At 46.9% G+C, this 13,831-nt stretch overlaps 1 protein-coding gene across 1 annotated transcript; it reads right to left on the bottom strand.

The window, feature by feature from the left end:
- Positions 1-2,143: 2,143 nt before the first annotated feature.
- Positions 2,144-13,820, bottom strand: LOC146521852 (uncharacterized). The gene is made up of 4 exons (XM_085140691.1): positions 13,309-13,820; positions 8,453-8,517; positions 7,072-8,365; positions 2,144-2,265 (listed from the first exon to the last, which is right to left on the bottom strand). The coding sequence occupies exons 3-4, from the start codon at positions 8,341-8,343 to the stop codon at positions 2,197-2,199; spliced, it is 1,341 nt and encodes a 446-aa protein (XP_084996817.1). The 5' UTR covers positions 8,344-8,365; positions 8,453-8,517; positions 13,309-13,820; the 3' UTR covers positions 2,144-2,196.
- Between the last annotated feature and the right edge of the window lie 11 nt (positions 13,821-13,831).

Genomic DNA, 13,831 nt, shown 5'->3' with positions numbered 1-13,831 from the left:
CGTGGTTGTTGGACCTGCAGTCGTGGTTGTTGGTGCGCTTGTCGTGGTTGTTGGAGCTGCAGTCGTGGTTGTTGGAGCTGCAGTTGTGGTTGTTGGTGCGGCTGTTGTGGTTGTTGGAGCTGCAGTCGTGGTTGTTGGAGCTGCAGTCGTGGTTGTTGGTGCGGCTGTTGTGGTTGTTGGAGCTGCAGTCGTGGTTGATGGAACTGCAGTCGTGGTTGTTGGAGCTGCAGTCGTGGTTGTTGGTGCGGCTGTTGTGGTTGTTGGAGCTGCAGTCGTGGTTGTTGGTGCTGCAGCCGTGGTTGTTGGTGCGGCTGTTGTGGTTGTTGGAGCTGCAGTCGTGGTTGTTGGAACTGCAGTCGTGGTTGTTGGAGCTGCAGTCGTGGTTGTTGGTGCGGCTGTTGTGGTTGTTGGAGCTGCAGTCGTGGTTGTTGGTGCGGCTGTTGTGGTTGTTGGAGTTGCAGTCGTGGTTGTTGGAGCTGCAGTCGTGGTTGTTGGTGCTGCCGTTGTGGTTGTTGGTTCGGCTGTTGTGGTTGTTGTAGCTGCAGTCGTGGTAGTTGGTGCGGCCGTTGTGGTTGTTGGAGCTGCAGTCGTGGTTGTTGGAACTGCAGTCGTGGTTGTTGGTGCTGCCGTTGTGGTTGTTGGTGCGGCTGTTGTGGTTGTTGGAGCTGCAGTCGTGGTAGTTGGTGCGGCTGTTGTGGTTGTTGGAGCTGCAGTCGTGGTTGTTGGTGCGGCTGTTGTGGTTGTTGGAGCTGCAGTCGTGGTTGTTGGAGCTGCAGTCGTGGTTGTTGGTGCTGCCGTCGTGGTTGTTGGTGCGGCTGTTGTGGTTGTTGGAGCTGCAGTCGTGGTTGTTGGAACTGCAGTCGTGGTTGTTGGTGCGGCTGTTGTGGTTGTTGGAGCTGCAGTCGTGGTTGTTGGTGCGCTTGTTGTGGTTGTTGGAGCTGCAGTCGTGGTTGTTGGTGCGGCTGTCGTGGTTGTTGGAGCTGCAGTCGTGGTTGTTGGTGCGGTTGTTGTGGTTGTTGGAGCTGCAGTCGTGGTTGTTGGTGCGGTTGTCGTGGTTGTTGGACCTGCAGTCGTGGTTGTTGGTGCGCTTGTCGTGGTTGTTGGAGCTGCAGTCGTGGTTGTTGGTGCGGCTGTTGTGGTTGTTGGAGCTGCAGTCGTGGTTGTTGGTGCGGCTGTTGTGGTTGTTGGAGCTGCAGTCGTGGTTGTTGGTGTGGTTGTTGTGGTTGTTGGAGCTGCAGTTGTGGTTTTTGGTGCGGCTGTTGTGGTGGTTGGAGCTGCAGTTGTGGTTGTTGGTGCGGCTGTTGTGGTTGTTGGAGCTGCAGTCGTGGTTGTTGAAGCTGCAGTCGTGGTTGTTGGTGCGGCTGTTGTGGTTGTTGGAGCTGCAGTCGTGGTTGTTGGAGCTGCAGTCGTGGTTGTTGGGGCGGCTGTTGTGGTTGTTGGAGCTGCAGTCGTGGTTGTTGGAACTGCAGTCGTGGTTGTTGGAGCTGCAGTCGTGGTTGTTGGTGCGGCTGTTGTGGTGGTTGGTGCGGTTGTTGTGGTTGTTGGAGCTGCAGTCGTGGTTGTTGGTGCGGCTGTTGTGGTTGTTGGAGCTACAGTCGTGGTTGTTGGTGCGGCTGTAGTGGTTGTTGGAGCTGCAGTCGTGGTTGTTGGTGCGGCTGTTGTGGTTGTTGGAGCTTCAGTCGTGGTTGTTGGTGCGGCTGTTGTGGTTGTTGGAGCTGCAGTCGTGGTTGTTGGTGCGCTTGTTGTGGTTGTTGGAGCTGCAGTCGTGGTTGTGGGTGCACTTGTTGTGGTTGTTGGAGCTGCAGTCGTGGTTGTTGGTGCGGCGGTTGTTGATGTTGGAGCTGCAGTCGTGGTTGTTGGATTTGCAGTTGTGGTTGTTGTTGCGGCTGTTGTGGTTGTTGGAGCTGCAGTCGTAGTTGTTGCATCTGTAGTTGTAAGAGTTGGGGCTGTAGTTGTAGTAGTTGGATATGTTTCACTGACAGTGATGGAGGTTGTCTCAATGTCAAAACCTGTCACAATTGAGGCTTGACTGATCAAAACATTGCTAATGTCATTGTCATTTGGAACCGATGACCCAAATTGAAGCTCCATGGTGTTGATGACTGATCCCTCACTTTAAATGAAACAAAAATTATATTTTTGAATATTTAGGGCTTTAAGTCAGTGCTCTTAACATCAAATGTCAAAATAATGAAATTACCTGAAGTCGAGAACATCCAAGGAGTGAAACGAAGAAGCAAATGCCGTTTTGTAAGCAGGTTCAATCTGCAGTCACAAAGCGATTTTCTTTAAACAATGTTTATCTGTTTGTATAAGTAACAAATATTGCAGTAAAATATCTAAAAAGGAGACGGATTAAAAGAGCAAATCTAAGAACTTTCCCTCTATAGTGAGTAGTTTTGATGGTTCAGTCCAAAGACAGGACTTGCGATATGAATTTCTTTTCCTCGTGATGCCTCATGGCTTAACCCAGTGGTTCCCAAACTTGTTTTGCTAGCCCCCCTTTGTTTTACAAGAAAAATGTTCGCGCCCCCCCCTCCGCGTGCACAAACACATCCTCCAACCACACACACCCATATTTTCTCCATTGCGGTTTGTTTCACACCTCAAACATTTAGTGAACAATTAAGCAAATACAAGCAATCTGCAATACATTACCGGTAGTAAGAAAATAAACTAGTAACTCTTTTACCCTACGTCCACACCTACAGGGGGATTTTTGCAAACGCAGCTGTTTCATCCACATGCAAACAGCGTTTCGAATCACCGAAAACTGCGATTTTTTAAAACTCCTTCTTTGCGTTTATGTGTGGACGAGGAATACAGAGTTCGTCACGCAACTTCAAAGGTATGTGCCTTTTTCACGTCACGCTGTGTGCCACGTTTTTGTTTACATGAGATGAATTGCAGAATGGCAAACACTCAGATTAACAGTATTTTGTCTCTATCTATATTAGTCATTACAACAAGTGTTTGTGAACTAAAAATCAAGAATGTGGGATACTGTTTGTCCGTGATTTGAAGAGCCCAGCGCGTGCTCCCGACGAAGGGAAAACCAATTCTGCAGGGGAGAGCTACCTTGGCACTTGTGCAGGTGAAACCAAAGGGAAGATATGCTTCACCATATTTTCCAGTCTTTGGTTTAGAATGACGTTGGTTTGGAAATATATTCAGCTGTGCTTTATCTCCTGTTTTGCGTTTGTGTAGGTGCCCCGTGCTAGCAGTGTCCAAGTGTTGTTTTTGTTTTTTTCCATTTTCATACCACGCCCCCATCTGCAATGGCTCTGCGCCCCCCCTAGGGGGCGGGCCCCACACTTTTGGGAAGGTCTAGCTTAACCTGTCCTTTAAGATCAGCAGTACAATTTCTTTTTTTTTCTTTGTTAAATGAGCCACTTGAGAAACGAATTTTTTGGAGCCCTATACCAAGAAACTCAATTCAGTTGTGTTTAATGTAAATATTAAGTCTCTTGCTGATGGTGAGAGTCATTGTTACAGTGAGGCAAAGGAAAATCAAATAGGCATATGAAAAACAACAATATTCTATCAAATTTTTTAGTCAAAGATGGCGCGGCCACGTCCAGATGCCTTTTTGACCTCGCTCAGACTATGCACCTTTTTAGTCGTTATTATATTATATTATATTATATTATATTATATTATATTATATTACTTTTTGCTCTGGTTTACATCCCAAAATCCTCTAGTTTTATAATCTACGAGAGCAGATCACTTGTAAACATCGATGACAAGTTTGCACATTTAATCTTGGACACTTTTAAACCCGACCCATCCCGGCCGCCTGAGATACTACGCAGCGCAGTCAACAACAAAGGACGAGCCACTCACCCGAGGCGTAGAACAAATAAGCGCCGGGAGAAACGCACTGGCGTTCGAAACAGACTAAGACAGCAGGCGCATCGCGCACCACTGCCCAGCATCCTACTGGCCAACGTACAATCGCTGGAAAACAAGCTCGATGACCTAAGAGCAAGAGTCACCTTCCAACATGACATAAGGTACTGCAACATTCTGTGCTGACGGAGAATTGGCTGACCCCCACCGTGCCGGACCAGACCACAACTCCGTCGGATTCATTCTTTGTGCTCCGTGCAGACAGAACGGCAGAGTCAAACAAAACCAAAGGTGGAAGAGTGTGTTTCATGGTAAACAGAAAGTGGTGTGATGCCTGGAGCATTTCTACTCTTTCCAGCGGCTGCTCGCCACATCTGGAATTCTTGAACATTAAGTGCCGCCCTTTCTATCTGCCCTGTCAGTTCACCTCGGTCACCGCCACGTTGGTCTACATCCCACCCCAAGCAGGCATCAGCATGGCTTTGTCCAAACTACATGATGTGCTGAGTTCTGATGTGCTGAGTTCATTTCAAAACAAGGACCCGGGCACAGCCCTCATTGTAGCAGGAGACTTTAATAAAGCGAATCTCGGACAAGTCATGCTGAACTTCTACCAGCATGTCTCGTGTACGACGAGGGGGGATCACCACTGGCGATATGAGTGCCTACAAAGCGGCCTCATACGTTGAGAGATGCCAAACGCCAGTACCGGGTGCGTGTGGAGTCTCGCTTCCACCAGGGCGACACACGGAGTATGTGGCACGGACTACGCACCATTACGAACTACAAAGCCAGGGACACTGCGCCGATCAATGCCGACTCTGCATTCACCAACGAGCTGAACCAGTTCAACGCCCTTAATGAGGTCAGCCAAGTGGCTAATGCTAACTACCCCCTGACAACCGAGGACAGTGACGTCATCACCGAGAGATCGGTGATCAACATCGCGGAGCACGATGTCCAAGCGGCACTGAGAAGACTGAACACAAGGAAAGCGGCGGGGCTAGACAGCATCACTGGCCGTCTGCTGTGCTGACCAGCTAGCACGTGTGTTCACTTCCATCTTCAACGAGTCCCTGGCAAAGTCTGTGTTCCCCCCATGCTTCAAGAGATCCACCATCATCCCTGTGCCAAAGAACTGCAAACCCTCATCCCTGAAGGATTACCGGCCAGTAATGAAGTAATAAAGCTGTTCGAGAGGCTGCTGAAGAACATAATCTCCTCCTCCATCCCAGACACCACAGATCCGCACCAGTTTGCCTACTGTCCCAACAGATCCACAGAGGATGCCATCGCCAACATCCTTCACACTACCCTCAGCCACGTGGACAAGAAACAGGGTAACTATGTGAGAATGCTGTTTGTTGATTACAGTTCAGTGTTTAACAAAATAGTGCCCGGCAGACTGTTCACAAAGCTGAGGGATCTAGGACTCAAAAGCTGTCTGTGTGCATAGGTGTTGGACTTCCTCACTGGCAAAACTCAGGTGGTGAGGGTGGGCAGATGCATCTCTAACAGCATCACCATCAACACAGGAGCACCACAGCAACGTGTCTGTGTGGCCATCCATGGCTCCAACACCATTGTGAAGTTTGCTGACGACACAGTGGAGTTGGGCGCCATCTCCAGCAACGATGAGGCGGCCTACATGTATGAAGTGAAGAATCTGGCATCATGGTGCCAGGATAACCATCTCCAGCTGAACGTTGGCAAGACCAAGGATCTGGTGGTGGATTTCGGAAGGAGTCAGCACAGACTACAAGCCATTACCATCAGTGGAGCTCCAGTGGAAAGGGTGCAGTCTCTGTGTCCACATCTGCTTAGACCTGACATGGTCTACCCACATTCAGGTCCAGACCAAAAAGGCTAGGCAGCGCCTGTATTACCTCCGACAACTGAGGAAGTTCAGGGTCTCGCCAGAGATCATCGGGACTTTCTATGCAGGTGCTGTGGAGAACATCCTCACACAGAACATCACGTCCTGGTTTGGGAACAGCTGTGTTAAGGACCAAAATGCTCTTCAGAGAGTGATCTGTACAGCAGAACGCTGCTGCAGGATTGCTCTCCCTCCACTTCAGGACACCTACACCAGGAGATGCCGGACTAAACAGTGCAGATACTGAAGGACCCGTCCCATCCTGGCAACAAACTGTTCCAACTTCTGAAATCCGGCAGAAGGTTCCACATCATCCAGGCAAGGATAGAGAGACTCAAGAGAAGCTTCTACACCGGCCCAATGTACATTTCAAATTCTTTTTAATTTTAAATATGTTCATATTGTCTATTTTGTAAAATGTTCAGATTGTCTCTTCTTATTTAATTCACTTAATTTACAGAACTCACCTGCTTGCTGCATACAATGCTACTACTGCACATTCACCTAATGTATGTATATAATATATAATGTTCTTCCTCGCTCCCCCTCTCCCCCAATTTTGCATAAGTCGAGGAGCGTGTCAGGTTACATTTGACTGCATGTTATACTTGTATAACTATGCATATGACGAATAAAGAATCTTGAACCTTGAACTGAATCTTGAATACTTGATCAGAATTTCCACAAACCATCCATACACTTTTTCCAGCTACAATAGCATGAGAGGCAAGGTATACCCAACAACAACCACATCTGTGTTAGCCACGTGCCAGCTATCACAAAGAGGAAGACTACCATTTATACTGAAATAGACACATGCGAAAGACTGTGAATACATGCATAAACCATGCATGTGGATTTTTTTGTGTCGAGGATTCAAAGCCTTTTAAATTATAGTACTTAAAATACTAAACGCAGTTTTGAAGTGTTTCTTCCTCACTCAGGGAGAGAAATGTAGTGTGTTTAATGTTGAATAAATGCAATAAAGTCAGGTTCAATGCATGCGTTTGAGATGCAAAAGACAGTAGACAGTTGAGTGAAAGAGAATCTGTATCTGCGTTTGTTAAACTTCATCACTGAAAATCCTTATTCAAATATCAAGTGCTTTGCCACCAGTAAAAAAAGACTCCAGAAATATAAGCTTAAAAAACTTTTTGTATAAAGCTTAGTAAAAAGTGTTTTAAAGTTTTAAAGGGTTGGAAGCAAAGGTTATCTAGTTGACTTGTTTTTGGTTGTTTTAAAAAGTATTTTGTGTTTTAATGGGTATTCCTAAGAAACAACCTTGATTTTGCCTTCCACAAAGTAGGCACGCAGCGTTGCATTAGACAACAGTGAAAAATTACCTGATTCTTGATTGATGTAGCTCGATTTTTAAAAGCTTCAGACGCCGAATTCAACAGCTCCACTGTAAATTGGCTTCCTGTGGATCGGAAAACAACATATCTAGCTGTGGTGGTTGGTGCGGGCGTTGTGGTTGTTGGTGCAGCTGTTGTTGTTGTTGGAGCTGCAGTTGTGGTTGTTGGAGCGGCTGTTGTGGTTGTTGGAGCTGCAGTTGTGGTTGTTGGTGTGGCTGTTGTGGTTGTTGGAGCTTCAGTTCTGGTTGTTGGTGCGGCTGTTGTGGTTGTTGGAGCTGCAGTCGTGGTTGTTGGTGTGCCTGTTGTCGTTGTTGGAGCTGCACTTGTTGTTGTTGGTGCGGCTGTTGTGGTTGTAGGAGCTGCAGTCGTGGTTGTTGGTGCGCTTGTTGTTGTTGTTGGAGGTGCAGTTGGGGTTGTTGGTGTCGCTGTTGTGGTTGTTGGAGCTGAAGTTGTGGTTGTTGGAACGGCTGTTGTGGTTGTTGGAGCTGCAGTCGTGGTTGTTGAAGCTGCAGTCGTGGTTGTTGGTGCGGCTGTTGTGGTTGTTGGAGCTGCAGTCGTGGTTGTTGGAGCTGCAGTCGTGGTTGTTGGGGCGGCTGTTGTGGTTGTTGGAGCTGCAGTCGTGGTTGTTGGAGCTGCAGTCGTGGTTGTTGGAGCTGCAGTCGTGGTTGTTGGTGCGGCTGTTGTGGTGGTTGGTGCGGCTGTTGTGGTTGTTGGAGCTGCAGTCGTGGTTGTTGGTGCGGCTGTTGTGGTTGTTGGAGCTGCAGTCGTGGTTGTTGGTGCGGCTGTAGTGGTTGTTGGAGCTGCAGTCGTGGTTGTTGGTGCGGCTGTTGTGGTTGTTGGAGCTTCAGTCGTGGTTGTTGGTGCGGCTGTTGTGGTTGTTGGAGCTGCAGTCGTGGTTGTTGGTGCGCTTGTTGTGGTTGTTGGAGCTGCAGTCGTGGTTGTGGGTGCACTTGTTGTGGTTGTTGGAGCTGCAGTCGTGGTTGTTGGTGCGGCGGTTGTTGATGTTGGAGCTGCAGTCGTGGTTGTTGGATTTGCAGTTGTGGTTGTTGTTGCGGCTGTTGTGGTTGTTGGAGCTGCAGTCGTAGTTGTTGCATCTGTAGTTGTAAGAGTTGGGGCTGTAGTTGTAGTAGTTGGATACGTTTCACTGACAGTGATGGAGGTTGTCTCAATGTCAAAACCTGTCACAATTGAGGCTTGACTGATCAAAACATTGCTAATGTCATTGTCATTTGGAACCGATGACCCAAATTGAAGCTCCATGGTGTTGATGACTGATCCCTCACTTTAAATGAAACAAAAATTATATTTTTGAATATTTAGGGCTTTAAGTCAGTGCTCTTAACATCAAATGTCAAAATAATGAAATTACCTGAAGTCGAGAACATCCAAGGAGTGAAACGAAGAAGCAAATGCCGTTTTGTAAGCAGGTTCAATCTGCAGTCACAAAGCGATTTTCTTTAAACAATGTTTATCTGTTTGTATAAGTAACAAATATTGCAGTAAAATATCTAAAAAGGAGACGGATTAAAAGAGCAAATCTAAGAACTTTCCCTCTATAGTGAGTAGTTTTGATGGTTCAGTCCAAAGACAGGACTTGCGATATGAATTTCTTTTCCTCGTGATGCCTCATGGCTTAACCCAGTGGTTCCCAAACTTGTTTTGCTAGCCCCCCTTTGTTTTACAAGAAAAATGTTCGCGCCCCCCCCCTCCGCGTGCACAAACACATCCTCCAACCACACACACCCATATTTTCTCCATTGCGGTTTGTTTCACACCTCAAACATTTAGTGAACAATTAAGCAAATACAAGCAATCTGCAATACATTACCGGTAGTAAGAAAATAAACTAGTAACTCTTTTACCCTACGTCCACACCTACAGGGGGATTTTTGCAAACGCAGCTGTTTCATCCACATGCAAACAGCGTTTCGAATCACCGAAAACTGCGATTTTTTAAAACTCCTTCTTTGCGTTTATGTGTGGATGAGGAATACAGAGTTCGTCACGCAACTTCAAAGGTATGTGCCTTTTTCACGTCACGCTGTGTGCCACGTTTTTGTTTACATGAGATGAATTGCAGAATGGCAAACACTCAGATTAACAGTATTTTGTCTCTATCTATATTAGTCATTACAACAAGTGTTTGTGAACTAAAAATCAAGAATGTGGGATACTGTTTGTCCGTGATTTGAAGAGCCCAGCGCGTGCTCCCGACGAAGGGAAAACCAATTCTGCAGGGGAGAGCTACCTTGGCACTTGTGCAGGTGAAACCAAAGGGAAGATATGCTTCACCATATTTTCCAGTCTTTGGTTTAGAATGACGTTGGTTTGGAAATATATTCAGCTGTGCTTTATCTCCTGTTTTGCGTTTGTGTAGGTGCCCCGTGCTAGCAGTGTCCAAGTGTTGTTTTTGTTTTTTTCCATTTTCATACCACGCCCCCATCTGCAATGGCTCTGCGCCCCCCCTAGGGGGCGGGCCCCACACTTTTGGGAAGGTCTAGCTTAACCTGTCCTTTAAGATCAGCAGTACAATTTCTTTTTTTTTCTTTGTTAAATGAGCCACTTGAGAAACGAATTTTTTGGAGCCCTATACCAAGAAACTCAATTCAGTTGTGTTTAATGTAAATATTAAGTCTCTTGCTGATGGTGAGAGTCATTGTTACAGTGAGGCAAAGGAAAATCAAATAGGCATATGAAAAACAACAATATTCTATCAAATTTTTTAGTCAAAGATGGCGCGGCCACGTCCAGATGCCTTTTTGACCTCGCTCAGACTATGCACCTTTTTAGTCGTTATTATATTATATTATATTATATTATATTACTTTTTGCTCTGGTTTACATCCCAAAATCCTCTAGTTTTATAATCTACGAGAGCAGATCACTTGTAAACATCGATGACAAGTTTGCACATTTAATCTTGGACACTTTTAAACCCGACCCATCCCGGCCGCCTGAGATACTACGCAGCGCAGTCAACAACAAAGGACGAGCCACTCACCCGAGGCGTAGAACAAATAAGCGCCGGGAGAAACGCACTGGCGTTCGAAACAGACTAAGACAGCAGGCGCATCGCGCACCACTGCCCAGCATCCTACTGGCCAACGTACAATCGCTGGAAAACAAGCTCGATGACCTAAGAGCAAGAGTCACCTTCCAACATGACATAAGGTACTGCAACATTCTGTGCTGACGGAGAATTGGCTGACCCCCACCGTGCCGGACCAGACCACAACTCCGTCGGATTCATTCTTTGTGCTCCGTGCAGACAGAACGGCAGAGTCAAACAAAACCAAAGGTGGAAGAGTGTGTTTCATGGTAAACAGAAAGTGGTGTGATGCCTGGAGCATTTCTACTCTTTCCAGCGGCTGCTCGCCACATCTGGAATTCTTGAACATTAAGTGCCGCCCTTTCTATCTGCCCTGTCAGTTCACCTCGGTCACCGCCACGTTGGTCTACATCCCACCCCAAGCAGGCATCAGCATGGCTTTGTCCAAACTACATGATGTGCTGAGTTCTGATGTGCTGAGTTCATTTCAAAACAAGGACCCGGGCACAGCCCTCATTGTAGCAGGAGACTTTAATAAAGCGAATCTCGGACAAGTCATGCTGAACTTCTACCAGCATGTCTCGTGTACGACGAGGGGGGATCACCACTGGCGATATGAGTGCCTACAAAGCGGCCTCATACGTTGAGAGATGCCAAACGCCAGTACCGGGTGCGTGTGGAGTCTCGCTTCCACCAGGGCGACACACGGAGTATGTGGCACGGACTACGCACCATTACGAACTACAAAGCCAGGGACACTGCGCCGATCAATGCCGACTCTGCATTCACCAACGAGCTGAACCAGTTCAACGCCCTTAATGAGGTCAGCCAAGTGGCTAATGCTAACTACCCCCTGACAACCGAGGACAGTGACGTCATCACCGAGAGATCGGTGATCAACATCGCGGAGCACGATGTCCAAGCGGCACTGAGAAGACTGAACACAAGGAAAGCGGCGGGGCTAGACAGCATCACTGGCCGTCTGCTGTGCTGACCAGCTAGCACGTGTGTTCACTTCCATCTTCAACGAGTCCCTGGCAAAGTCTGTGTTCCCCCCATGCTTCAAGAGATCCACCATCATCCCTGTGCCAAAGAACTGCAAACCCTCATCCCTGAAGGATTACCGGCCAGTAATGAAGTAATAAAGCTGTTCGAGAGGCTGCTGAAGAACATAATCTCCTCCTCCATCCCAGACACCACAGATCCGCACCAGTTTGCCTACTGTCCCAACAGATCCACAGAGGATGCCATCGCCAACATCCTTCACACTACCCTCAGCCACGTGGACAAGAAACAGGGTAACTATGTGAGAATGCTGTTTGTTGATTACAGTTCAGTGTTTAACAAAATAGTGCCCGGCAGACTGTTCACAAAGCTGAGGGATCTAGGACTCAAAAGCTGTCTGTGTGCATAGGTGTTGGACTTCCTCACTGGCAAAACTCAGGTGGTGAGGGTGGGCAGATGCATCTCTAACAGCATCACCATCAACACAGGAGCACCACAGCAACGTGTCTGTGTGGCCATCCATGGCTCCAACACCATTGTGAAGTTTGCTGACGACACAGTGGAGTTGGGCGCCATCTCCAGCAACGATGAGGCGGCCTACATGTATGAAGTGAAGAATCTGGCATCATGGTGCCAGGATAACCATCTCCAGCTGAACGTTGGCAAGACCAAGGATCTGGTGGTGGATTTCGGAAGGAGTCAGCACAGACTACAAGCCATTACCATCAGTGGAGCTCCAGTGGAAAGGGTGCAGTCTCTGTGTCCACATCTGCTTAGACCTGACATGGTCTACCCACATTCAGGTCCAGACCAAAAGGCTAGGCAGCGCCTGTATTACCTCCGACAACTGAGGAAGTTCAGGGTCTCGCCAGAGATCATCGGGACTTTCTATGCAGGTGCTGTGGAGAACATCCTCACACAGAACATCACGTCCTGGTTTGGGAACAGCTGTGTTAAGGACCAAAATGCTCTTCAGAGAGTGATCTGTACAGCAGAACGCTGCTGCAGGATTGCTCTCCCTCCACTTCAGGACACCTACACCAGGAGATGCCGGACTAAACAGTGCAGATACTGAAGGACCCGTCCCATCCTGGCAACAAACTGTTCCAACTTCTGAAATCCGGCAGAAGGTTCCACATCATCCAGGCAAGGATAGAGAGACTCAAGAGAAGCTTCTACACCGGCCCAATGTACATTTCAAATTCTTTTTAATTTTAAATATGTTCATATTGTCTATTTTGTAAATGTTCAGATTGTCTCTTCTTATTTAATTCACTTAATTTACAGAACTCACCTGCTTGCTGCATACAATGCTACTACTGCACATTCACCTAATGTATGTATATAATATATAATGTTCTTCCTCGCTCCCCCTCTCCCCCAATTTTGCATAAGTCGAGGAGCGTGTCAGGTTACATTTGACTGCATGTTATACTTGTATAACTATGCATATGACGAATAAAGAATCTTGAACCTTGAACTGAATCTTGAATACTTGATCAGAATTTCCACAAACCATCCATACACTTTTTCCAGCTACAATAGCATGAGAGGCAAGGTATACCCAACAACAACCACATCTGTGTTAGCCACGTGCCAGCTATCACAAAGAGGAAGACTACCATTTATACTGAAATAGACACATGCGAAAGACTGTGAATACATGTATAAACCATGCATGTGGATTTTTTTGTGTCGAGGATTCAAAGCCTTTTAAATTATAGTACTTAAAATACTAAACGCAGTTTTGAAGTGTTTCTTCCTCACTCAGGGAGAGAAATGTAGTGTGTTTAATGTTGAATAAATGCAATAAAGTCAGGTTCAATGCATGCGTTTGAGATGCAAAAGACAGTAGACAGTTGAGTGAAAGAGAATCTGTATCTGCGTTTGTTAAACTTCATCACTGAAAATCCTTATTCAAATATCAAGTGCTTTGCCACCAGTAAAAAAAGACTCCAGAAATATAAGCTTAAAAAAACTTTTTGTATAAAGCTTAGTAAAAAGTGTTTTAAAGTTTTAAAGGGTTGGAAGCAAAGGTTATCTAGTTGACTTGTTTTTGGTTGTTTTAAAAAGTATTTTGTGTTTTAATGGGTATTCCTAAGAAACAACCTTGATTTTGCCTTCCACAAAGTAGGCACGCAGCGTTGCATTAGACAACAGTGAAAAATTACCTGATTCTTGATTGATGTAGCTCGATTTTTAAAAGCTTCAGACGCCGAATTCAACAGCTCCACTGTAAATTGGCTTCCTGTGGATCGGAAAACAACATATCTAGCTGTGGTGGTTGGTGCGGGCGTTGTGGTTGTTGGTGCAGCTGTTGTTGTTGTTGGAGCTGCAGTTGTGGTTGTTGGAGCGGCTGTTGTGGTTGTTGGAGCTGCAGTTGTGGTTGTTGGTGTGGCTGTTGTGGTTGTTGGAGCTGCAGTCGTGGTTGTTGGTGCGGCTGTTGTGGTTGTTGGAGCTGCAGTCGTGGTTGTTGGTGTGCCTGTTGTCGTTGTTGGAGCTGCACTTGTTGTTGTTGGTGCGGCTGTTGTGGTTGTAGGAGCTGCAGTCGTGGTTGTTGGTGCGCTTGTTGTTGTTGTTGGAGGTGCAGTTGGGGTTGTTGGTGTCGCTGTTGTGGTTGTTGGAGCTGAAGTTGTGGTTGTTGGAACGGCTGTTGTGGTTGTTGGTGCTGAAGTCGTGATTGTTGGTGCAGCT

Source organism: Neolamprologus multifasciatus, chromosome 3 (genome assembly GCF_963576455.1).
Source record: "Neolamprologus multifasciatus chromosome 3, fNeoMul1.2, whole genome shotgun sequence".
In the NCBI taxonomy this organism is placed as follows: domain Eukaryota; kingdom Metazoa; phylum Chordata; class Actinopteri; order Cichliformes; family Cichlidae; genus Neolamprologus; species Neolamprologus multifasciatus.
Note: the sequence above shows the minus strand (reverse complement) of the source record. Positions and strands in the feature narration are given on the sequence as shown.